The 25,346-nt window shown below is 40.3% G+C and overlaps 1 protein-coding gene across 2 annotated transcripts in view; it reads left to right on the plus strand.

Annotated features, from left to right (window-relative positions):
* Positions 1 to 25,346, plus strand: part of polr3a (polymerase (RNA) III (DNA directed) polypeptide A) — a 307,538-nt gene that overhangs the window by 207,538 nt on the left and 74,654 nt on the right. For both annotated transcript variants that reach the window (XM_074662697.1, XM_074662698.1), the window contains 5 exons: positions 20,918 to 20,975; positions 21,368 to 21,503; positions 23,927 to 24,064; positions 24,289 to 24,460; positions 24,583 to 24,737. In XM_074662697.1, coding sequence (XP_074518798.1) covers positions 20,932 to 20,975; positions 21,368 to 21,503; positions 23,927 to 24,064; positions 24,289 to 24,460; positions 24,583 to 24,737 — 645 coding nt within the window. In that variant the 5' untranslated portion in view covers positions 20,918 to 20,931. The remainder of the gene's footprint in view (positions 1 to 20,917; positions 20,976 to 21,367; positions 21,504 to 23,926; positions 24,065 to 24,288; positions 24,461 to 24,582; positions 24,738 to 25,346) is intronic.

Raw genomic sequence — 25,346 nt, forward strand, 5'->3', positions numbered from 1 at the left:
TTCCACCACTAACTTTTTTTTTTTTTGAAAAATCTGTCATGTTTTTTATAACACCCTACCAAAAGTCCAACTAAAGTGGGTCCCTGTGTTATTGCTGGAGGGGGAGTGGCTTGACACCGTGCGTATATCTTTTAGTCGTATCCATTTATTCAGCCTTTCTGGAAAAGAGTTGGACATTTAACATCAGAGACTTTGGACCTGAAATCTACGGTGGCCTGTAGGTGTCAGACGATTTGTGAAAAGCCACAACCCAAAGGCAAAAGCTACAACACGAACGCAAGAGCAAGGTTAGTTGTGAAATTATTATTTTTTTAATTTTAATTTATTTATAAATAAAGCTTTGTAGGGGTCTCATCTTGTAATATCCTTTATAGTACTACTATTTTTTGATTTGCCAATTTTTTTTTTTTTACCTTATATTTAGCTTTATGAATCAATAACGTTGGCATTAAAAATATATTTATCATAGCTGAAGGGGGAAAAAAAGAAAAAAAAACATTTAGTTACTTACTTTCGTGTTGTGGCTTTTGCATTCGTGTTTTTGCTTCTGAAAATCAGCTACGTGGCACCGTACAAACCAGATTTTCCTCTTACTTCCCTCCACCTGGGTAAAATCCCCAGCACTCTGTAAAAATGACAAATACCTCCTGAAGATCTTTAGCCCCATTTCAGATAAGCGGTCCGGTTTGGATCAGTACAGTTTGGTACGGGTTGGATCAGTAAAGCCTGATTCTGTTTGTGTTTCCACAGCCAGCCGTGCTCCTCTTGGTTCCTTTCTTGGCAGGCAGCATATAAACTGGATGATGATAGCCACGTTAGCTACGTAATAGCATAACAGCATAGCAGCGGGACACAGTGTAACCCGCTAATAAATCCAACAAAGAAGAAAAGCATGACACAGTAAACAAAGAGCAGCGATGGAAGAGATTCAACATTGAATGACAATATACAGTTCAACAACTGGACGTTGGCTGGAGACGTTGGAGAGAATGAATGAGTAAGCCCACTGTGCAAAGAGGCATTTAAAGGGTGTACTTTCAGTGTCATTTTCTAACATCTAATTTTGGTCTCCTGAAGGTACAGACTGTTACTCCAGACGGCGTCTTTTTCCTAAACGTCCACAGTACCTCCCTACTGTGCAAACAGACTTCCAAATGACGTCCTTTCAACGTCATTTTTGGACGTCTGATGTTTTCCATTTTAAAATTTTGATTCATTATGCCGTACTGATTAATTTTCCTGTGGCTTCATTTTGGCTTGACCAACAGGATCAGGCTTTACTGATCCAACCTGTACCAAACTGTACTGATCGGGGCTTGACATGAACTTGTTTGCTCACCAGCCACTGTGGCTAGTGGTATCCCTGAGTTACTAGCCACTCAGTATTTTCACTGGCCACAATTTGTTGATGGATAATTATGTTCAATATGATTAAAGCTGATTATGACATACTAAAGTTTACTTAAAAAGATTTTCAACCTCTTTGAATGTAAATGACCCCTATGCACACTACACTCAAAACAAGACTACATCAATGTTAAAATCCACAGGTCCTTAATCAGGCATTCAGCTCTGATAAAGTTGTGTGTAACATTGTGCTCCTTTCATATGAAAATATGCAGTCTATTAAGACATAATCATTAAAATAGTAGATTGTTATTGCTTATAATAAAATGGTAAAGGGGATTGATTGAACTGATAAAAACTCGGCAAGAGACACTGTCTGCTTAAATATTTATTAACGATTGTAATCAGAAAATCATTTCTTTTTTCATGAGAATGACAATGAAGGAGAGGTAAATTAAATTTCCTCAGAGCTTTCAACATCATAGTCACCTTTTGCTCGTCTCTCTGCTCCATGTTTGAGATAAAATTCAACCTGCCAAAGTGGCCAGTGGGAGTGGCGGTGTTACCAGCCACTGCCGAAATCCACCCGCATTTGGCCGGTTGGCTGGTGTTAATGTCAAGCCCTGGTACTGATCCATAGTGGGCTGCTTGTCAGAAATGGGGCTTAAGTCTCAATTTTAAGACCTGTTTTTTTTTTCTTTAATCTAAAAAGTGTGTTGCGTTGTATACATCGGTGAAACGTATATGCCAGTATAAAATAGCTGAGTGAGGTATTTGGTTGTGGTGTGGAATTTTATCCTAGAGATGGCGCTCTAATCTTGGTGAAGCTTCGTCACAGTGACGCATAGCTGTGACAGTCAGCGTTGCTGCTACCCTACAGTTATGCTACTGTAATAAGCTAGGGCTGTACAAAGTCAATCGTTATGTTGATAAACAAATACCTGTGAAACTAAGAAGAGCTACACGGCTGCACAGAAACTGCACATTGCTGATCGTACTGAATGCTGTGGTAATCATTATACAGGTAGACCTTTTAATGTGAACAAGAAAATTGCAATTTTTAAGTTATAAATAATGATATAGAAACCCTTTATCTTTGAGAGAGCTTCAAAAACTGACTGCATCTTTAGTACTGGTGCAACTTATTTTCCGGCTTTTGCAGAATTTCAAGATATTAAAAGACTAAAGGGACCGGACTTGCTTGTAAAGAGTAAAAGAATCTGCCTTTGGGAGAAGAAAAGTTCACTTCATAGTTTTAGAGAAGACATTAATCTTATCTTGGCATCCTTTATGTAGTTTAATATCTTGAATAAGGTATATTTCTGGACCTTTCAGGTTAATGTGGCTCATATTAGGTCTAATAGTACATTTAATCTCTTGAATATGACACAAACACTTCTGAGTGTTGATTTTCCATTATCTTGCAGCTCATTCTTGTAGACGTAATGTTACGTGTTGTTCTCTGGTCTTAAACATAGCAGCAGAGACACAGCCTGGAGATCTCACACAGCCATTACGTCAGCCGTAATGAGGAGCAGCCAGGCCTGATTAGTGTTGTCTTGGGCGCATATTAAACCCTGATTGGATGACACACAGCAAGACTAAACATTTCCCATCCAGTCATGGCGACTGCTCACTTGAGCATGGCGGATACTGAAGGAGTAAAGAAACAGTCTTTGAACACTGAAGCTGCTCTCCCTGTAGTGTGCATGAATATTTAAGGTGCATGTAGTCAATGAGTCTACCTGATGATGCTTTTACTGTGGACTCCCTCTCGTCTTTAACTACCACAAAGCCCCAGTGAGAGTCCCCTTGAAAACAATTGATTCATAGTCATCTATCTCATAGCCCAGGGCTGGGTAATCACAGCTGCAGAATCGAATTGACCACACTCCTGTTCCACCAGGGAGAGGAGTCTGTAATGAAATAACCCTCCTCGCTGCTTAATTGTCTTTTTGGCCAATGGCATACAGATTCAGGAGGTGGGCTGCTTTTGTTTCTCTGGCAGAGTTTGGAAAGCGGTTTTATTAGCAAGTGTTTTATAAGGTTTCTTATTAATCAGGCTAAAACTGCAGGTGTAATGTTACAACAAGAAGGCATCACCTATGTTTCTTCAGTGTTGTTAAAATATTATTTGTAAGACATTTTTTCATGACGTGAGTCAAATTTTAATCTTAGAAACATTTTCTCAGATATGGACATGTATATTTAATTAGTTTAAAGCTGTTAAATCATTTGGGAGGTGCCATTTTTCATGCTGTTGGTTGGATTTTAATCCAATGGGATGAGCAACCTAACCATGAGGCCACGCCATGAATGAGTCTGATGGGGAGCTCCAGAGGCTATCTTGTGTGAAATAAATTGGTGACAGTTTTAAATTCAAAGTTATGATAATAATTGTCTGTCAACAGCCCCTTTTTATCACTACAAAAACAAGACAGAATACTTCACTGATGATAAAAAAAAACTAGGGCTGCAGAATTTCTGGAATTTTCAAAATTAGAAACTTTTGATGGCAGTTTTCAGAAATTAACAGGAATTAACAGGAATTTTTAGGAATTTATATAAACTACATTTACCTGTTGTATATATATGTGTATAAATATATAACTTTTCCTTTGTTATAAGCAGGCATACATGCAAACATGTCTGATTCAATATTTTCAAATGACATTATAAATGAACTTCTAGGGAATTTTCCGGAATTTCCGGAATTTCTCCTAACGAGTCTGTCAGGAAAATAGGCATTAATATCAGTTATAAGCAGACACGCATCCAAATATACCTCACACAGCATTTATAAATTATACTAATCAGTTTTTATAACTGAAGATCTTGTAGAACGGTCTCTTCCACAAAACAACACAAACTATGGATGCTAGTAATGACAAAAATTTAACGTTCTTGTTACCATCTTTACCAGTTGTTAGTTTGGAACTATTGTTTACATTGAATCACTTAGCTTAATGTTTACCAACCTTTGTTATCTCGGCTGTTAAAGATAACCTAATGAAACTAAGCTCCAGAAGCTAACATTAGCTTAACTAGAGCTCTTTGGACAACAGCTAATAATGATTTACGATCACGATAGAACAAAAACTAGAACAAAACAGGCCAATGAACTTCCAAAAAACAAGGAGACATGATGAGCAACGCAGCTAGGAGCTAACGTCAAGCTAGCTTTAACTAACGTTAGAGGGGATCATAAAGGGTCCGTCAGAATGCAGTGGTGATTCTAGTGTTTAAAAAAACTTTATATTTCTTTACAGCAGTCATAATCTGCTGTCTCAGATACGATGTCAGTTTACCTTAGAGCAGATGGAGACATCCTTCTTCATGTGATTCACACAGAGCTGATGTTGGTCTACTGCACAAATTTACCCAACGAAGACACTTTTCCAGGCTGAAACAGGGTTTAAAAATGCACCCAGTCACCCAGCCTCTTAGGATACCTTGTGTTGAAGTTGAATGGACTCCAATCTCACAAAAACTTTATAAAACCAAACAAAACTGACTTTTTGCATTGCATTTCAATGGGTATTTGGGCAGAGGGTGTATGGGAATGGTTGAACCCACTGCGATTGGCTCATCACGTCTAAGGGTGAGACTTTACCAGAAGTCAGTTGAGGTGCCAGGTAGCTAGCAATATTTAGCTTGACAGCCTTTGGGTTGTCCTGCAGGTGTACTTGTTTTAAAGTCACTTTCTTCATCAGAAATTTTGTGAGATTTCAAATTTGGAGGGTTAGACTCATATTGATAAATTTGTCAGTGGAATTTTGTGTAGTGTTGGTCTTGTTGTTGCACTCCACATGGTTAAAAAGAAAACGTTAAATGTAGTTTTGTGTGGAGTCGTTCACAATTTTCTTATTTTTTCAGATTTGAAAGATCCTTTAGTGTGGGTCAGGTTTTTAACATTTTGGAGGTGTGGGCAGGTACCACTTAAAAAACCCTACTCAAAGTCAACCCACTATGGAGGGCTTGATATTTTCAGTGGTTGTACTGAACTCTTTGAGCTTTTCTGGATGCTGGACATGTTTTATTAAAGGTTCAGCTCGCCTAAATGATGTCATCCCATACTCTTCATACTTAACATAGTTTTGTTTCAAAAGATTTTGACATACCTGCCTCTATATCAAAATACTGAAAGATTTAGAGTCAAAAATAGAAATGTATTGTAGGATTAAAGGGAAAAAAAACTGCTTTAAGCTATAAAAAGTACCTTCAATGACAAATCTCCACTCATCGAGAAGATGAATTGAGGATTTAGGTATAAATTGACCCTTTGTGAAAAGAAAATAGGATGCTAGGAGGTGTGCATTATTACACACAGATGCACACACACACACACACACACACACACACGCTTTCATAACTCAGATCTCTCAGATTGTGCAGTATGCAAATGTTGTGCCATCAACTCAGCCTAGCGGAGAATGACAGGAACATTTGATGCAGCGCTGCTTTTTAGTGGAGTCCCTGCAGAAAGCTATTTTCACAGGATGTTATGTATGCATTTTTCAGACAGATTGCTGCAGGAGACAGGAGCTCAGGAGAGGAGCAAACACGTCTGGAATGAAACACAAGACACAGTCTGCTGAATGGAGCCAAACGGGGAGCAGGCGGTTCACAAAGCTGCATTCACAGCATTGTTTTTTGTTTTTCATTTTCAGAACTGAACCAACAAGTTGTGTAAATTTTGGAAAGCCCTCCTTGGATTGATGAGACAGTAAACTGAAGCATTTATTTCTCATTGGCTCGACTCATTCTGTAGCTGTTTACACAAATGAACATGCACACCGCTTCATTCATTGCATGTATTACTAAACCAATTATACAATGAGCTGTGATTCACTCTGCAGCTTTGACTTCTAATCTGCTGCTCTCGTTTATTTGCATAATATAAACATGAACTAATACAGTGAGAGTGAGTGTGATTCTGCCCTGTATGGGATTTTTACTGTAACACACCTTTATAAAACACTCATGGTATTCATAGTGCATCATTCCCTCAGTACAGAGCAGAGAAAAGGCTTCCAGCTGTGATGATCACACATTAGAGTCTGCACTGAAATAGAAATACTAAATGAATACATGAAAAAAGCAAATACCCTTTAATTATACTGTGCAGCGCTCTCTTCATTAGCTCCCTGCTTCTTTATTAAATCTGTTAATTTCTGCTTAAAACGACCATTTCAGGGATGTGATTAATCAGTTTTATTCAGATCTTTCTCATCCTTTATTTCAATATTTAAAAAGTGAAGATGGTAGTGATACAAAACTGCCTGAAAGAATGCATGTCCTCACTGTACAACACAAACAGAACGAGTTTAAAGAGGGGTATTGTGCCATTTAAAGTTTTTATAATGTCCCTTTGGTTCCCCTGTAATAGCTTTACATGATTAAAATCCCCTTTTTTCCCCACACTGGTGTCCCAGGAAACTCTAATTTCAGCCTTGGTCTATAACTGTTGTCGTTTTTTAGATTGCCCCCTGCACAACCCCCTTCCCCCTGATTGGTCAGCCCTCTAGAAGCTTGTAGAGGCAGAGCTATGGACAACCTCTGTGTTACCCCTTTTTGTTTTAGTTCCAGGCCAGTGCTTTACTTAGCTTGACTTTGTTGCTGCCCCCAGCCCCCAAGTGTCTGTAGCTGATGCCGACCCCTTCAGAATGGTGATGTTTGCAGTGACATACTGACATTCTACGATGACACAATGCTATAGCTCCAGCTTGGCTGCTTGCTGCCAGATCTTAAGCAGACAATGATTAGCATTGGCACTAGGGCTGCACGATTATCGCAATCGCAATCGCAATGTCAGCACACGCAATTATGTAATCGCAAAAGAGGATATCGCAATCGCAATGTCAGCACATGCAATTCAGATTTTTCTCCATGATAACCAAGCAAGCGTGTAGACTCATCATGACACAACTTTTTTTATTAAATCGCAAGCACAATCGCAATCGCAATATTGTCCACCTAATCGCAAATCGCACCTTTTCCCCAAATCGTGCAGCTCTAATTGGCACCAAATGAGCACTGGTGTGAAAGATTTGTTTGAGGCTCGGTAGATATGTCGTTTGTGAATATGTAGCTCAAAACAAACAAATCATCTGGGTGAACCAACTGAACTGAATTACTTACTGAAGAGTCGTTCGTTTCTCGAATCATTTGCGCTCTTCTGCCTCCCGTCTCATGTGTTTCTCTCTGGACCGTAAAAGTCTCCCAAAACTCCCTCCCTCTCCTTTTCATATGTACTGACTTAAACGACATGAAGGAATCGATGGGAGCCCTGTGTCGCTCAAGCCACACCTACAGCTCCCTCTCTTTCCTACAAAATCAAGGAAGTACCAAATATTTTATCAAACATAAGGTGTTGCAAAAAGCTGCTGTCAGTTTGCAGAAAGCTTATATATCCAACTTCATTTCACTCAGCTGACTGTTTTAGCTACAACTAATGACTGTTTCAGTTCGGATGTGTTTCAGTCAGTACACTGTTGTATGAGACTGAGGCTGGTCAGTGAGTCAGTCGTTCTTTGAGCGTACTGAACAGGATCTGCCTCTGAGTTTCTGTCCTCCTCTCAGTCAGACAGTCAGTGAGTGATTTGTGTACTGAGCGCAGTAAACAGAACAATCGGGGACAATAAATGTGATTGTTTTAGTAGCTTTCAGTTTGCAAACTGTAGCTTTAACCCACTAAAGTCTCTTTGGCTTATTGGCTTATTATTCACCAACATTTATCTCAGTACAGCTTTGAGCAGAACTAAACATTTGGCTGTTTTTTTTTTTTTTTCTTATTATTATTTTTTTTATTGTTTTCAGCTTACTAGGTGCTGTCCTGTTGGTTGTGGCTGCCTGTTACAGCAGCTCTCTCTTCCCTTGTCCATTTCTTGTGATTTTTTCGTCTCTTTTTCGTCATTTTTGTATTTGGAGTTGGTCATTACTTTGTATGGCTCATTTGTTGGTCATGGACACCAAACTTTTTGTGGCTACAGTGATATTTTTACTACTTTTCTCCTATGTTCATCTGGAGATCCTACATGTAACCCTGGCCACATTGTTCACATGTGAAATCAGCTGTTAGCAGCCTGTAGCATGTTAATGCTAACTAGTGCAAGGCCTGATGTCTTCCCACAAGGTGAGGAGGAGGTGAGGACGACGTGCTGGTTCTCAGGTGTGAGCTAAGAAGTGACGACATGGACCTGTCTTTCCATCCATCGTTATTGGGAATGTAAGATCTATCTCCAATAAGAGGGATGAGCTAGCCATGCTAACCCAGCAACAGAGGGAATACCAGAAGGCAGAATAGCATCATGCTATGGACCCTGTGGAGGTGGAGACTGGCTGAACTGGAGAATGATGGACAAGCTGTCACCATCTATTTTCTTATGGACCTATACACTTTCTTACTTTTGTTTTCTTGATTGCTGCTGTGACTCCTCCTGAATTTCCCCTCAGGGAATAAATTAAGTATTTTCTTATCTAATTCTAAATTCTGATTCACAGGCAGAGCTGCTGAGAAGTATGGAATGATTTGGTGATCGAATCTTTTAAACGAATCATTTTACTGAACTGATTCTACTGATTCAGTACACTGAGAAGAATTGCTTTACCCATCACTAAGGCTGTCATTAACCAGTTAAGAGATCCATACAGGATTATATAATCATTTCAGGAAGTCTCATTAAGATCTTGTGCTATTTTTAGAACAAACCATTTTGAGCAGTTTACAGACAGTTTTATGGATTTCTACAGTTTGTGAATAGAAAGCTGTTTGGAAATTTGCACAAGTTTAGTACAAACATTCAGAATTATTACTTTATCTTTATGTTTAAAATGTAGGAAATCATAATACCCTCACTTTAAAGAAATTTGTAGTCACCACTTTATGTAACTCATACAACCTTGCTTCCAATGCTGTAAATATCACTTTTACTGCTCCAGATTTGAATTATTTCCCAGCACTGGGGTTTTCCACCTGTTTGTAAATCACTATAGTAATCTGTTGCACAATTCATCCTAACCATCCATCTCTGGTACAGACAGCCCGGTTTATGATTATCTCCACTCCTTCACAGGAGACTTCAAGAAGCCAAGAATAAGAAAGCCTACCTCACCAGCTGTGCTCTGTCATGTCATACAGATCACATACATCGACATACTCGTATAAATCCCTCTGACATTGAACTGTCGTTTATCTGTGATGGATCAAGCGAGCACAGCAAGTGAATCCTTCAAGAAATGTGTTCCCTGGCTTTCTGCACTCTTCCCCTGAGGAGTCTCAAACCCGGCCCTGCCATCTGCTGGCTCTGTCCAGGTGAACAAAACCTGGCAGATGACCCAGAGCACCTTGTGTACCTGGTATGAAGAATATGTCAGACATCCTCATCCCTGGTGCTAACGTCTCCCAGTTTGATTTAAAGCAGGATGACACTTGTATGAGCAATAAGAGGCGCTCTTAAATAATCTTGGCAAAGAGGCGGTTCATTTATGAAGGGAAGATGGAGGGAGAGGGAGTGTGTGTGGAGGGTCGTTGGAGGGGGTTTCAATGCTTCTGAGAGGTGCCTCATTTTCCAGCACCATCTGTTCCTGCTTCTGCGAGCTGGAAGCCTCGTTTGGTGTCAAACACCTCCCACACGCTCCGAGCAGCCAGACACCAACAGCAAGGACTCCATCACCTGTTTCAAACAACTGCACAACGTGACCCGCTGCATCCGTTAACTACTAATCACATCGTGTTTGATGATGTTGTTAACCTGCTGCTTGAGAGGTTCCTTCCCTCCGGCTCTTTGGAGAAAGTTCCAACCGGCCCTGAGCGGCTGCTAATCTATACTTGGGAGGAGGATGACAATGAAAAGGTTGATGGAGGTGGAGAGGAGGAGAGGGAGAGGCCGGACCTGGAGGACAGAAAGATAGAAGGAAGACAGAGGCACGCGAACAAGGCCATGCTCCTCCATTTCAATCAGCTGCCGCCGTCTCACATGGCAGCAGAGCATCCGGAGGGGAGGCGCCGTCATGAATCCTAATTGCTCCCTTTTCACCACATTGCAGGGTGTTTCTATGCAAATCTGTCCAGAGAGGTATCTAGTTTATGCAAGGCCGACTGTATGAAGTGAAATGTGAGCAGAAATCTTGCTCAGACAAAAGCCTTGGTGGGGAGATGCTGGGATGATAATTCATTTGGATAAATTATTCATTTTGCACATGGCTCTCCTGAGTGCAGGACAGAGTGTAGTTTCACATACGTTGCTGATATTTTGACATGTATGTATTCCACTACATGGACGAGCTCTGGCCCCGAGTTAAGATATATTGCTTTAATAAGAGTGACGAAGATACAAAATAATGAGCCGTCTTAGAGGAGCATCCACCGAGGAAACAAAAAACAAGTACATCATTCCACTACTTGTGGACTAGATTTTTAGAATACACAAGTTATTTGCATTTGTCACTCCTCGGTAGAAGCAGAAATAGCCTTGACATGATGCTTGGATGAATAAAGCTCTAATTACATCACCCAGTTAATTGTGCCCTCAAGGCCCAATTGTTGAAAAACACACACTGAAGTGACCACTTTGGAGCCAAATGCATATTAAAGTGTTCTCTTGGGATCCAAAATGCGTGCTGAAGTGCCCTCTTGGTAGCCAAATGCACACTAAAGAGTCCTCTTAGGGGGCCAGTTGCACTAAGTGCCTTCTTGTGAAAAAAATGCAAGTCTCTCTTGGGATCCAAAATGCATGCTAAAGGGCCCTCTTGGTATCCAAAATGCATGCCAAAGGGCCCTCTCGGGATCCAAAATGCATGCTAAAGGGCCCTCTTGGGATCCAAAATGCATGCCAAAGGGCCCTTTAAGGATCCAAAATGCATGCTAAAGTGCCCTCTTTGTAGCCAAATGCACACTAAAGAGTCCTCTTAGGGGGGCAGTTGCACATGAAGCGCCGTCTTGTGATAAAAATGCTTGCTTAAGTCTCTCTTGGGATCCAAAATGCATGCTAAAGGGCTCTCTTCAGATCCAAAATGTGTGCCAAAGGGCCCTCTCGGGATCTAAAATGCGTTCTAATGGGCCCTCTTAGGATCCAAATTGCATGCTAAAGGGCCCTTTTGGGATCCAAAATGTGTATACTTGGTGGCCAAATACACACTAAGGAGTCCTCTTAGGAGCCAGTTGCACACTAAAGTACCCCCTTGTGATATAAATGCGTGCCAAAGTGTCCTCTTGGGAGCCAAATATATGCTTAAGTGCCGTCTTGGGGGCCCAATGCGCACTAAATTGCCCTCCTGGGATCCGAAACGCATGCTAAAGTTTTGTTTTGAGTGCCTAATATGTACTTAAGTGCCCTCTTGAAATCTGAAGTATGTGCTGAAGTGCCCTCTTGGGATCCAAATGCACACTAAATTTCCCCTTATTGGAGCCAAATGTGTACCAAAGTGACCTCTTGGGATCAATAATGTGTGCTGAAGTCCCATCTTGGAAGCCAATTGTCACTTAAGTGCCCTTTTCATTGGCAAAACTATTTAAGATGCGTAACTAGGTGCCCTTTTCAGTGTCCAGAATGCGGTGTGTGGGGGCCTTTTTTTCTTTTTGGCCCTGCACTTCAAAACGGCAGTGCACACCACTGACATCACCCTAAAGTTGGTCTGTAGTTATCGTGAGAAGCTGGACCTCAATATCCACCACTGTGTCTATTTCCACTGTGTTCTTTGTGTTTTCAGCACCAGGGAACCATCATCAGTTTCATTACTGTTGATCATGCACGATTGAGTACTCAGTCATTAAATTAAACACTGCAATCTAGAATTTAAAAATGATTTCAAATACAAAAGAAATGCTCACAATTTTGAAATCCACTACCATCTCCATTGACGAAATTCCTGGCAGCTACTCGCACAGTTTCTGTTGATTTAAAGAGGGGGTATTTACATTTTTTCAGGCTTTATACTCTCACTCTCATACCCCTGTAGTAGTTTGAAGTGACACAGTGCTTATGAACATCTTTATTTCTCTCCACTGGTGTCATAGAAACCCTTTTGAAGCTTTGAATTAGCTACGGTCTCTTTAAGACTCTCCTGCACACACCCCCTTCCTTCTGATTGGCGTTTGAGGTCTTACATGTCATTAACCTGCAAAGAAAACCTTGAGTGATCACCTCATGTATCATTACAGCAAGTCTTGTCAAGATCTGTTGCTCTCTTTGGAACAGACTGTTTGGATCAGTTTATGGACAGATTCATGGACTTCTACAACATATGAATATGAGCTGGTTTTAAAATCGGCACACATTCAATTGGAAGATACCAACTTGATTAGTCAAACTAAAACCTTTTCTAGCTTGGTTTGACTTCAGAACAGTTCCCTTTGAAGTTTTAAACCCTAGATGTTTTACTCTTCCTCTTTCTGTTCAATGCCTGGTGTTCCCATCCCAGCAGCTCTAAATCTCAAGCCATACTCTTCTCTTCCATTGTCAAAAACATGTTATTTGTAAAGCGCTTTCCCAGATGATCAGCGACACTTTACAGATCAGTAAACACAATTTAAAGACAGTTGTAAAGCACACTCATGTAAAAACGCATTTGGAAAAACACAAAATAACTAACAGCAGTCAGGGGTTTTGAATGCTGGCTCTCCTCAGGGGGAACGTGCCTATTTTCCCACAGCCCTATGTTCCCACATTTCTAAGATTTTTTCCAAAATCTGGTTTTGTTTGTCTGACTAAAGGAAATGAAAACAAGAGCTCGGCATTTATAAACTCTGCTTCAGCTGAAACCATTTTCCATCATCCCATTTGATTTGTTCGCAAAATGATTGAGATTGTGATGATTTCTGGGCTGTGGGAACATAGGGCCTGGTTGTCTGAGGAAGAGAAATACAGTCTTAGAGAAAAGAGGTTGGTGTCCAAAGGAACATTGTCTGCAGGAGAGGGTTTGATTATGGAGCAGGTCAGTTAAGCCCCTCACCAAGCAGTTCAGTTTGGTTCCTCTCGGCACAACACACATTTTGTGGTGTTTCAACTGACTAATCCCGGTACAAGTCCCCAAATAACCATGATGCCCCACTTTTTGGGACTCTTCCATTGGGTTGCCAAACTAAACTGGTCTGATCCCAGAAGGTGGAGCTACAACACTGCAGACCGTTGATTGGTCAAAAGAATCATCAATCACCGTACAACAGTGGCTGTATTTCTCCTGGCGGCACACAGCCTTCTCTGAAAAGAAGCTTGATTGTTCTTTGTAACAAAGAGCCCCATTCCAATCACAAAGAAGACGAATTGCTGGATGTCCTCCATTGTTGCTGTTTGTTTACTGTGTCGTGTTAGTGGGGTACACTATGTTGTGCTGCTATGGCGTCATGCTATCACGTAGCTGACGCAGCTATCGGCATCCGGCCTGCACACCGCCTTAGGGGGGCAGGGTTGGCTGTGGGAAAAAAACAGGACCAGGCTTAACCGACCAAACCCATGCCAAACCATGCTGATCTCCGAAGGGGTCTGGCGATGGAGTGCGTTGTGGATCAGGAGGAGGACTTTGAAGCCACTTTGAAGAGGATGCATTGCTGTTGTTGTTTTCTTTTCTTTTTTTGAAGTTACCTTTTGGGCTTTAATGCCTTTAATTGTACGTTAGGGGGCAGTGGATAGAGCAGGAAACAGAGTGAGAGTGGGGGTTGACATGTGGGTAAGAGGCCACAAGCTGCATTTGAACCCAGGCCACATGCGCAAGCAAGGGCGAACCTCACGGAGTGCAACCTAAACGGCTAGGCCATCTGAGCTCCGGAGTGGATGTATTGGTTGATGGGGAGCCAGTGGAGGTTCTAGGGCAGGGGTCACCAACTTTTTTGAGATCAAAGGCTACCTCGCTGGAAATGAGTGGCACAAAGGGCTACTTGTCTAATAAACACTTTCTGAACAAAATTGCACAGATCACTTTTTAATAACTTTTATCATAGTAATATTAGTGATACTATGTAAAGAGACTGCTCACGGGTCAATGTTAATGGCACCTTAAGTGGTTCTTACGGGCACCCAGGTGCCAACGGGAACCACGTTGGTGACCCCAGCGTCTAGACTGTGTCAACTTACACTGTCTGCGTGTTCAGTCCAACAAACTTCATGACTGACAGACAGCTAGAGTCACAGACCAAAGAGTTCCTGCTCTTCCCATTGATAAGTCTTTCTTCATTCATGTTGGGCTGTAAAACCTGAAACCTGTTGACTCCTGGTCTGGCTCCACTCATTATGTCCGTTTGTTGTTGTAGTCAAGCTAAATATAAACTGATTTTGACACAGTCCGTAATTATTTTGAAAGTCACTGGGTGTTTTTAGGTAGTTCCCGGTCACAACTTTCTTTCCCGCTCAATCTTCCCTACACTGAATTTATGCGTCACAGCTCCCTGTCTGTCAAAAATAGGATGGCTGATTTGAATGAAACCTAATTGATCCGTTTGCTGTAACGGAATGGAGACACACTGCAGACGCATCTGGTGTATTTCAGCGGTTTGTCCTTGGTTCCTGTTGTGAATGGGGGCCGTCAGAGAGGAGCTGTGGGTGGTTTTGGTGAAGGATTCAGGACCAGTGATTTTACTTGCATTACCTGTTTAAAAATTAAAATGATCAAAACTCAAAAGTGCCTCCTCTTATTGTCTGCTTGCATGTATTAAAGCAGCTCAATGAATCACCGCACAAACACCGCTTCACTGATTGATAACCCAGCAGAACTCATCAAAGATAACTGCCCTGTGAAACCGACAGTCCACAGTGTAAATTACACTGATCAATACAAGTTGTGAGAAGAATACAATAAAGCTCATCTCCATCCCTGCCATCAGAAAACACAAATACACACAAACGCTTCCCGACACGGAGCTCTGATTACAAACCCGTCCGTCACAAATGACCATAATCTATACCGTGCTCCCAATGGCTCTCTGGGGAAGCTCCCCTTATTTCATTTTTCATCTCATCCTCTTTCACTTTCTTCCCCAGTAATTCAAACCCACTAAATCCAAATACGAGGAGACGTGGAGCCCTGCTGTTTTGACAAGTTAAATGACTACAGGCGATGATGTGCTTCCCAGCCAGTCTGTAAGCAGCACACGTCGCCAGCCACCGCCTCGCTGTGTGTTTAACCAAAACATGTGTGCGTGAGTGTGTGTGTGTTCCTCAGCCACCCGAACCTTCTGCAGCATCTTTTTTTTTTAGGTGAAATTGAAATGGATTGTGTCGCTCAATATTTTATTGACATCAACTTCACAGAATGTTGCTACAGTGACACCAGGGATAATTATTTCACCACAGATTTCTTCCTCTTCGCATTTTTCCTCCCACCCTCCCTCCCTCCCTCCTTCTTTCGCGCTCTCTTTCTGCCTTCCTCCAAGCCCTTCCATTCCTGTAGAGAATTAGTTCTGCATAAATTACCCAGTGGAATATTGAATCAGTCTCCAGCCACCAAAGGCGAGTCTGTGTGGCTGATTACCGAGCGGTGTGTGCAACATGCGTGCAGACAAACACACACGGAGGAGAGAAGGAGAGGGGCCTCTGAGCAAGGAGCTGACACTATTGCAGAAAACATGGAAAAAGGAGGAGGGAGGGAGAAAAAGAGGACGGGGGAGGGGAAGATCAGCAAATCTGGATATGAGGACTGAAGTCTGTATTAGCCACCCTAGCTACACACTATCTTCTCATTACTTAGTCATTAGCAGGGCCATGGTTTTAAAGGAGGGAGGGATCAATCAATTGTCACGGGTCAATGTTTTGCAGCCCCATTATGAACCTTGGGTGGCTCTGTAAATTAAGCGCAGTAATTACTCATGTTAATTACACAAAGATGGCGGTCACATTGATCCACAAATACGTTTTGCATAATGTAAGTGGTATGATGGGTAAACAGAGGGTCGCACTTGAGTATATCAAGGGATGTCACAGGGATCAGTGGAGGGAGGAAGAGGGCGTCCTGTATACAGCCTCGGCTGACACTAGGGTGGCCACCTTTGAGCCAGAAAAATGAAGGACACCCCCAGCATTGGAGGGGGGGGGAGTGGCCTGACCACTCATGGCCTAAGAGTAGAGTGGGGCACCGGTTGTGGTGATGCATTAGCAGGCTTTGGGAGTAACAGATGTAATAGCATTACGTAAATAGGATCCATAAAAAAAGCAAATAGTTTTTTAAGAGTACAGAAAAAAATATGTTACCAGATTACAGGTATATTTGATAAAAACAGGTATTATCAAGTAGGATTACATTTTAAATGATAACTTATATGCAGCAGACACATTTACAGTGAGGAAGCTTGTTTAAGCTTGTTTAGCTTAGATAAAGCATATTTTCTGTCAGTTGTGTAAACAATACTGGTTTATAGCCAAACACTTGTATAATTTAAAAACAGAAGGTGTACTGCCTGAATTATTATTATTATTATTATTATTTTTACATTTTTTAAATTCAGTATATGGACACCTGATTTGTTAAAAGTGTAAAAAGAGATTTTATCCCATGTTTCTCTTAAAAAAATACACCCAGTAGATGACACATCTTTTATACTCTCTTGTCTTTATCTGCATGTTTGGTATTGAAGTAATCCAAAAGTAACTAAAAGAAATCAGATACATTACTTTAATATTGTGATACTCACAGTAAGTTACTGATTCCATTTTTCAGCCCTCCCAACCTTGTGTATTGGTAATTGTTTTGCATTGCAAATTGTGCTAAAGAGACTTTTCATGGCAACAAGAATTTCTTTAGTTATTTAAATATATTCCTGTCTGTCCTTGTTGTTTTCTCTTAAAATTATGAATGGTACTAGTTATCAATATTGTTTGAACTTTTTTCAGTGTCTGTATTCCTGATAAATTGATGATTAATAGCCTATATAAGTAAATATATTAAAGATGCTATGAGGAGGATCTGTTTCAATTGCACTCCCTCGCCACCTTCTGGCCCGGAGTCTCACACACACACTCTTGTGAATTACTTTTAGCGAGGCGTGTATTTGTTTTGGAATTAAATGGAGATCAGATAAAAAAAATTCTTTGTTTGAGACAACTTTTCACTGGATACAACACGCCAAGGTAAGGTATTTATCAGTACAGTTTTGCAGCGTTATGGTTTGAAATGTGACATCAAGCAAATGTTGTAGTAGCCGGCTATATGTAGTGCTATCGGCAGCTCGATTCTCTGACCTATCTGTAGGCTAATGTGACAACAAGTGAACTTTGTCAATTTGTATGTAGTTTAGTAGCTGTTTATATTCAGCAGAGAAAAACACAAATCTCTTTTCTGTCTGCTAAACTTTGTTACCCAGCGTGGTGTTGTCATAGAGACTTTGACGTGCTGTAAATCAATGCATTCCTGCTTGACCCGACCAGGAAACTAAGAAGAAGCATTCAAGAGTAACCTATATTGTTGGTAATCTGATTTTAAATTGTGGAATATGATCAGGCATACATCTAGAAGGGAGACTTTTTCAAGATTGCTTAGAAAGTCCTCACAACCCCTTTAAGCACATTAAAGTCATGTTTCCACCAACAGAACTCAGTACTTAAATTCAAGGAACCTTTTTATTTTTTAAGCACCTAAACAGCATGTTGCTGCCTGTTTCCACCAACTATCCAATGACTCTCAAAGACTAAATACCGTAATGTTTGTTCCTTTCTTTCAGCAAAAAGGTTCCTGGTTCAATTTCTTGCTGAAGCTTTTCTGTGTGGAGTGTCCGTGGTTCAAATCAAGGTACGCTAGCTTTCTCCCACAGGCCAAAGACATGCTAGTAGGTTAAATAGTGACTCTAAATCTCCTGTATGTATAAGTGTTGTGTGTTCAGTAGCCTGTTTATATGATAGCCTTGTAGAAGACAGGTAACGTATCCCAGGTGTGCCTAACCTGACAGCTAGGATAGACTCCAGCCTCATGATCCTGAGTGACAGGAGTTGTACAGTCAATCAAAGCTGTCACAGCTTAACTTTTAAAATCTAGTTTTTCCTTTCCCAGATCACAATCCCCTGCACTTGGTTCCCACTGCTTCTTCCTTTGTTGTTGTTTTTTTTTTTTTTTGCCAATTTGAACATTTCAATGTGACAAAACCTGCCCTTAAAGCTCCACTACTTTGACAGCCTGGTGCACTTTTTTGAGGGGTCAAATAAGTTCCTGGGTCTCTATTTGGACTCTGGTCCCTGCAGTTGAAACACATCAGTTGCCTCCAGAAGTTCTTGCGATGTAAGGTAAGCTTATGTTAAACTCGTGGCCTTCATTATTGGTATAATAAATTATTTCTTGGAAAGTTTATTGGTCGATTAATTGAAAAAAAAAAAAAATCCCAGAGATTAAAGAAACTAATGATTACTTTTATTGACTAAGGATTAGATTTGGTGGAAATTAGCTTGTATCATTATCTGGTCATCACACACCCTGAGGGCTTCAATACATTTTAATACATACATACGAGCGAAGGGGGAACTGTTATTCATCTGAGAGTATTTCTCTTAATGGAAATCTAATAGCCTACAGTATTACGCAGGACCAGTGACTAAATCCCAGGATCCCTGGTCCTGAGAGAGAACCAGTTTTCCTCCATGTGAGCAGTCTGGGATATTCAATTCTCCCACAGGGAGCGCAGCTCGTGTGTGAGTGCGTGTGCTTGTATGTAAGTGTAAGATTGGACCATGAGCCTACTGTATTTGATAGCTACACAGAAACGCTCAAGAGGCACTTTAAGGGAGGATCACTGGGCTGCCTTTCATGATGAAATCATGTTAATAGCGGTCCCTCAAGTGTTTTTAGAGCAGCCATATGCTCTTTACATGCGTTTACACAGGCTGATACATTATGTCCCTTTCTTGTGTGTTCCAGGATGTGAAGATTTGCAAACACCGCGTCTCTGGAGGCAGATTTAAAAGCCCACACCGTGTGGAGCACAATAGTAGAGGTTTAATTAGAGGCCTGTGTGGGTTTTAAGTGGCAGCATTATCAGGAAATGGAAAATCAGATTCAGCCGGGCAATTTTCACCGTTGGTGGGTATAAGCTGTCAGGACAATTAATCAGCTCAAACACCTTGTGGAAGGAAATGCTCATCAGGAAGTCATCAGTGTTTCTACATACATGCATTAAACAGCACTGATACAACAGTCTAGTTCCAGCTCCTCTCCTGCTGTCAGTGATTAGAAATGCTTTTGGTGCCATCTAGTGGCAGAAGTTCATGCTTGAACACAGATTTGTGAAGCCATGGCCCAACCAGTTAATGCCATTATAATTTTGCATTTTCCTTTGTTTTATTTTGTTAAAAGATATTTGACTTTTTTGTCAGTTTAAGTTTTTGATTAGTTTCTAGAGTGGGTTTTTTCAAGCTCAGTTCAGTTCAGCTTAGTTGAGTTTGGTGTAGCTGTTTCTTTTTTTATTAAATGGAGTGGTTGGAGGTTGTTGTTAGGTGCAAGGTTCAGCTATGTCCGAAAAATCAATTGTGTAATAAATACTCAAGACAAAATACCATCTTAAAAAATGTTTTCCCAGATGAACAGCAATTAAACTTGCCATTCAGTATTTTTCTGTCTGTGGGTTTATGTATGAGATAGATTAACAATGCCAAAGCTAGAGACCTTTTTTCTTTAATTTTGTTTTGTAAATGTGCAACAGTTCAAGTTGGTGATGTTTTTATTTGTTTATTTATCTATTTATTTTGTAAAGCTTTTTTAATTTAAATTTCAGTTAAGAAAAATGTAATGTTACCAGTAGATCTACTGGTAAAAAAAAGGTACTATTCTCATGCCCTAAGTGAATTGAATTATTTCTATATTTAAAAACAACTTAATGATAAACATATTCTAATAATATCGTTGCTTGATTACGAAACCGGGCTTCATATATCATCTTTGTCGTTATGTTTTTGTTAATGAAAGTAACTGTAGACTGGTTTATTTGAAAAAATTACACAATTTAGCCGTTAGGTGTCATCACTTCTTTCTGCGGGTTGTGCCCACGCTCCCACTTCCTCTCTTTGATTGCGTTGTTGAGCACAGGCTAATGCTGCGTTCATGTATACTACGTAAATATGATATTTATCAAATAGTAATTCGGGTTTTTGCGGGTTCGACACGGACTGGAGAAAATTGCTGTTTGCTTATCAATACAATTGACAATGCAAATATAATGTACTTTAGTGCTACAGTAAAAACTCAATAAACTTATTTGTTCAGTTGAAGCAAAAAAAAAAAAAAACAACTTACAGTACAAATGCTTTGTTTTTCGATGAAGAACATTCACCATTTAAGTGGACGCTACGCTCATTTGCTCTATTCTATGTGTCTTTAATATTTTACCTACCCATCTTGGCAGTTACTGGCCTCTTGACTGTATAAATTGACCAGCAGCCCAATTCATTTAGTGTAGTAGAAGAAGAGTACCGATATTACCGAGTGGTACTAAAGGCAGCGCCACTGTTTCACATGCCATCAACACATTGCATGTTGCTTGCTGCTAGCATTTCCACAACATGGGAAGGCAAAGTGACAGCGTGCAGGTTTACACATAAAGTTTAGCCTACTGGAATGAGGACAGAATAACAGCTTGCACACTTTTCTTGTTGTTATTTTTTAGGACAAGCTGACAAAATGGTGAAGGAGCAGTTCAGAGAGACAGATGTGGCAAAGAAAATGTGAGTATAAAGCTGAGGAGGAGTGCAAGCTAGTTAGCTCAACTGCTAACCAACGTCAGTGTCAGCTTGTAGTTTTAGTTTTATGGACAACTTGTCACATGGATAAGATTAAAGAGTGTACAGTGGCCCTGTTATGATGCCCTCTGTTAAAGAGTCTTTTAAAATTGGGGTTTCGTTGAATATGAGCGCTAACGTTAGCTAGCATTATGAGGGGCATTAGTTTAATAAAGAAAAAGAGACTTTATGATAGTCTCTGAATAATGTTTGAATTAATGTCTATTTATCTTTATTTTATGTTTTGGTAATTCTTATGTGATCATAAATGTCACTGTTCTGTCACAGTAAGTCATTAACCATGTTGTGTTCTTGTTTATTTGTTTATTTGTTTACAGAAGCCACATCTGCTTTGGGATGAAATCAGCTGAGCAGATGCGTCAGCAGGCCCACATCCAGGTGGTCAGCAAGAATCTGTACAGCCAGGACACCAAACACACCCCACTGTCCTATGGAGTGTTGGACCACCGTATGGTAAGATATGAACACTTTACTGCAGAGCGTATCTCATCACTTCATGTTTTAGGATTATCCTACAGCGTTTTGAGGATGGGTCAAAACATCATCACAGCCACACTTCATCACCCAGACTTAATTGAAATTTTAAACATATGGTTTGCAGGAGATATCAATGTCTAGATTCCAAAATTATACAGTACTGTACCCAGACCTCCTTTCCAAATCGACCCACGTCACCTCCTCATGACCCCAAGAGGTGGTGCTAATGACATAGATATTGCATTTACCTTTATGTGCACATTGAACTCTCAAGTTAATCAAATATGTCATTTATCATTTGATGATTGTGTTTTCAATTCATCAGCTGCTGCAGTCAGAATAACTGCATCACAATAACAATGCCAGTGTGGGCTGTATAGTGTGTAATGTGTTCTATTATGAGTTACTCTGCTGTAGAGGTGTCCTGATCCAATGTTAATATTGGATATCTGTCCAATTTAGGCAAAAAATAAATATCAGATTATATCAGCCTACATCTAAAATCTCCAATATGAGTACTAAGGCACAAGCAGTCCGTTTCGGAATCTGTGCCAGCACCTCTGTCCAGCATGCAGAGTAGGGCTGCAACTAACGATTATCTTTAAAGTTGACTAATCTATGATTATTTTTTCGATTAGTCGATTAATCACGGTTATTTTGTGTTTCAACCTAATTTGGCCTTTAAAATGTGCAGACCTTGATAATTCAACCTGTGTGTTGCATTTTCACTGCATTTACCCAGACTTAGGTTCTCGCCTCTGATTGGTCAGCCCTGTGCCATGTTTGTTTGTCTTTATTTCATTCATGATGACATATAAAAAAAATATAAGTACTATAGAAAAAAATAAAAATCTCAAAATGAATGAAGCAGGTAACAGGGAAATTAAGTTGTACACAGTGTTGGACAGAACACTTATTAGTGACTTTGGGCTTGTTTTCTAATGTTTATTTGCTCATTGGGGCTTGCTTTGCTCTCTGTATGATCCTGCCTGACTCTCTCCCACCTTAGTTTTGTTTCTCTACATGCGCTATTTTGCTCATGCGCACTCCGCTCCACCTCCTCCCCACAGAGTGTTACCAGTGCAGTGTGCGCTTGAGAGTGAGAGCTCCTTCAGATAAATGTCCTCTCTTTTTAAAAGTTAGGGGAGTTTTGACACTAGTTTGTGACTCAGATCCTGAAAAACTGTGTGTAACAGAGAGTGACCGAGACTCTCTAAATAACGTTATCAGACGCTAAACTCCGGGAGCTGTCAGGCTGTCCAAGCCGGAGATGCAGAGCCTCCGTCAGAGCACAGCGCTCTCTGGAAGTGGAGATTTTTCCTCATCAATATTCCTCACGTATGAACTTAGTGATCTTTTCCCATAAAAGTATCCAATAACACAGCACCTCATGCTGTGAACTGAAGTTACAAATGAGTATTACCCCCTGGTATTTGATGTCACCATGTGACAATGACAGTAAAAACAATAATACGACGCATCTACTATTAAAATCTGCGTCGATGAATTTTATCCTCGAAGTAGTCGATTATGTCGACTAATCGTTGCAGCCCTAATGCAGAGCCCACGTGATCACAACAACAAGTTGTGTTAAGGTGCTAACAAAGTAGCAAGGAGTAGTAGTGATGTCACAGGAAGTCTTTTTTTTGTTATTGTCTGAAAAATAAGTTGCAGCTTAGTGCAAAAAAATGGCATGCACAAGTTTCCTCTGGAGGCACAGAAGCAGAGCAGTTTAATACGACCAACCTCATCTTTGAGCTTGGGTGATAACACTTGATCAGGCCTTTTCTAACATTCCATGTCACAAAATGAGTAATGAAAGTTTGTATCATCAATCCTGGTGTCATATCCAATCTATATCGATGTTGGCCACTACTCTAGGCTGAAATATCAGTGTTGAAAGGTTGTATCGGGACACCTCTGCTCTACAGTTGATAACCCAAATTTTTGGGTATGTTACGTTATGATACATTATGAATGATGCCTCCATGTGATTACTGCAGTATGTCATAATAAGATTACAGTGCATGTATGTGTTCAAAAAGGAAGCTTGAAAATAGGACTTTTTGATAAGACAGGACTGGATCTTAGCAAAATGTTTTTGTCCCCCATAAACCTCAATCAGAAATCTAGAGAGCAAAAACTACAGTAAGACCGAGCTGGATCTGAGCTGGTAAAAATGCAGGATTCATGTAAGATATCATCTCAAGATATCAGTTCTATGCCATCATGAACAAGGAAAAATAACAATGAACAAGAAAATAACTCCACATCCCCAACACCACCTCATATTCACTTTAAAATAAGTAATTTTTGTTTTGTTATGGTCCCTGAAAGAATTTGAGTTGTGTCCATCAAAGGGGAGTTTTTACTGAAACAGCGCCTCATGTGTCCTGCAGGGCACCAGTGAGAAAGACAGACCCTGTTTGACGTGTGGGAAGAATCTTGCGGATTGTCTGGGACATTACGGCTACCTGGATCTGGAGCTGCCGTGTTTTCATGTTGGATATTTCAAAGCCATCATAGGAATCTTACAGGTGAGACAGCTGTGATCAAAACTGCATATGAATTCACCTGAAACAGAGCTTCAGTGTCATCGTTTGTCCTTTAGATGTCACCAGAGTGTCAGCATGGGAACAGTTGGAAAGAAATGCCTTTGATTGTTTTGTGGTTGTGTGTTTTTTTTTTTTAATCTTCTGAAAAAATAATCATCTTTACTTAAGTCACATTATAACAAACATGCATCTTTAAATTCCTCCAGATGATTTGTAAGACGTGCTCCAGCATCATGTTATCCAAGGAGGAGAAACTACAGTTCATGGATTACTTGAAGCGACCCAACCTGGCCTATCTCCAGAAGCGCGGGCTGAAGAAGAAAATCTCTGATAAATGCCGCAAAAGGACAACCTGTCTGAACTGTTCGGCCTTCAACGGTAAAGCCAGATAAAAAAAAAAGTCTGATATTAACTCTCAAACACTGGCTCTTTTTGCGCCAGGCGTTATGTGACATTCAGAGAAGAGGAAAAGCAGAGTCATGTGTCTGTGTTACTCCTAGGTCCAGTGAAGAAGTGCGGGCTGCTGAAGATCATCCATGAGAAGTATAAGACGACAAAGAAGGTGGTGGATGCCTTTGTGTCCGAGTTCATGCAGTCCTTTGATACGGCTATCGAACACAACAAAGTGATGGAGCCGCTGCTGACCAGAGCTCAGGTGAGCTTTGAACTGTGTCTTTTAGAGTCTCCATGCTGTGATGTGTGAGTCTTCAGGGGATCAGCCATGAGTTTGTGTTTGTAATACGAAGGGGTGTAACAAAATAGTCAACTCAAAATACGTTATGAAATATGATTCAGGGCTCACAATCTGTGATTCATCAATGTTTCTTCCCTGAATTTGTTCTCACTCTGTGAACGAATGTTGGACCTCCTCAGACTGTGTACAAACGATGACGAGAAACTCTCCTAGAAAATGTTGGCTTATACACTTTTAACTAAATGCCTGACATTTTTAAACTAGTGTCAGTAAAAGAAAAAAAACTTTCAGAGAATTCAAAACTAAGAACTCTGAATTGGCTAAATGTATTAAATAACCATGAAATTGACGCATTGTCATCCGTATCATAAATAAAACATCAAATCTTAAATTGAATACTTAGTTTTGCAATTCAAAATATCACAGTGTATAATTTAAAATGCCAGTTTTGATGTTTGTTAAATGGTTAGGTTTGGTAATTGCAGCATCTCTAATGGAGGTCAGTTATAAAACACTAAAAGTGTCTAAAAGTAAACTGAGTGAAGATGAAAAAACTGTTTCTTCAGAATC

This window comes from Halichoeres trimaculatus, unplaced genomic scaffold (genome assembly GCF_033239565.1).
Source record: "Halichoeres trimaculatus isolate MK-OKI-2021-1 unplaced genomic scaffold, fHalTri1.1 fHalTri1_scaffold_23, whole genome shotgun sequence".
NCBI classification, from domain to species: Eukaryota; Metazoa; Chordata; class Actinopteri; order Labriformes; family Labridae; genus Halichoeres; species Halichoeres trimaculatus.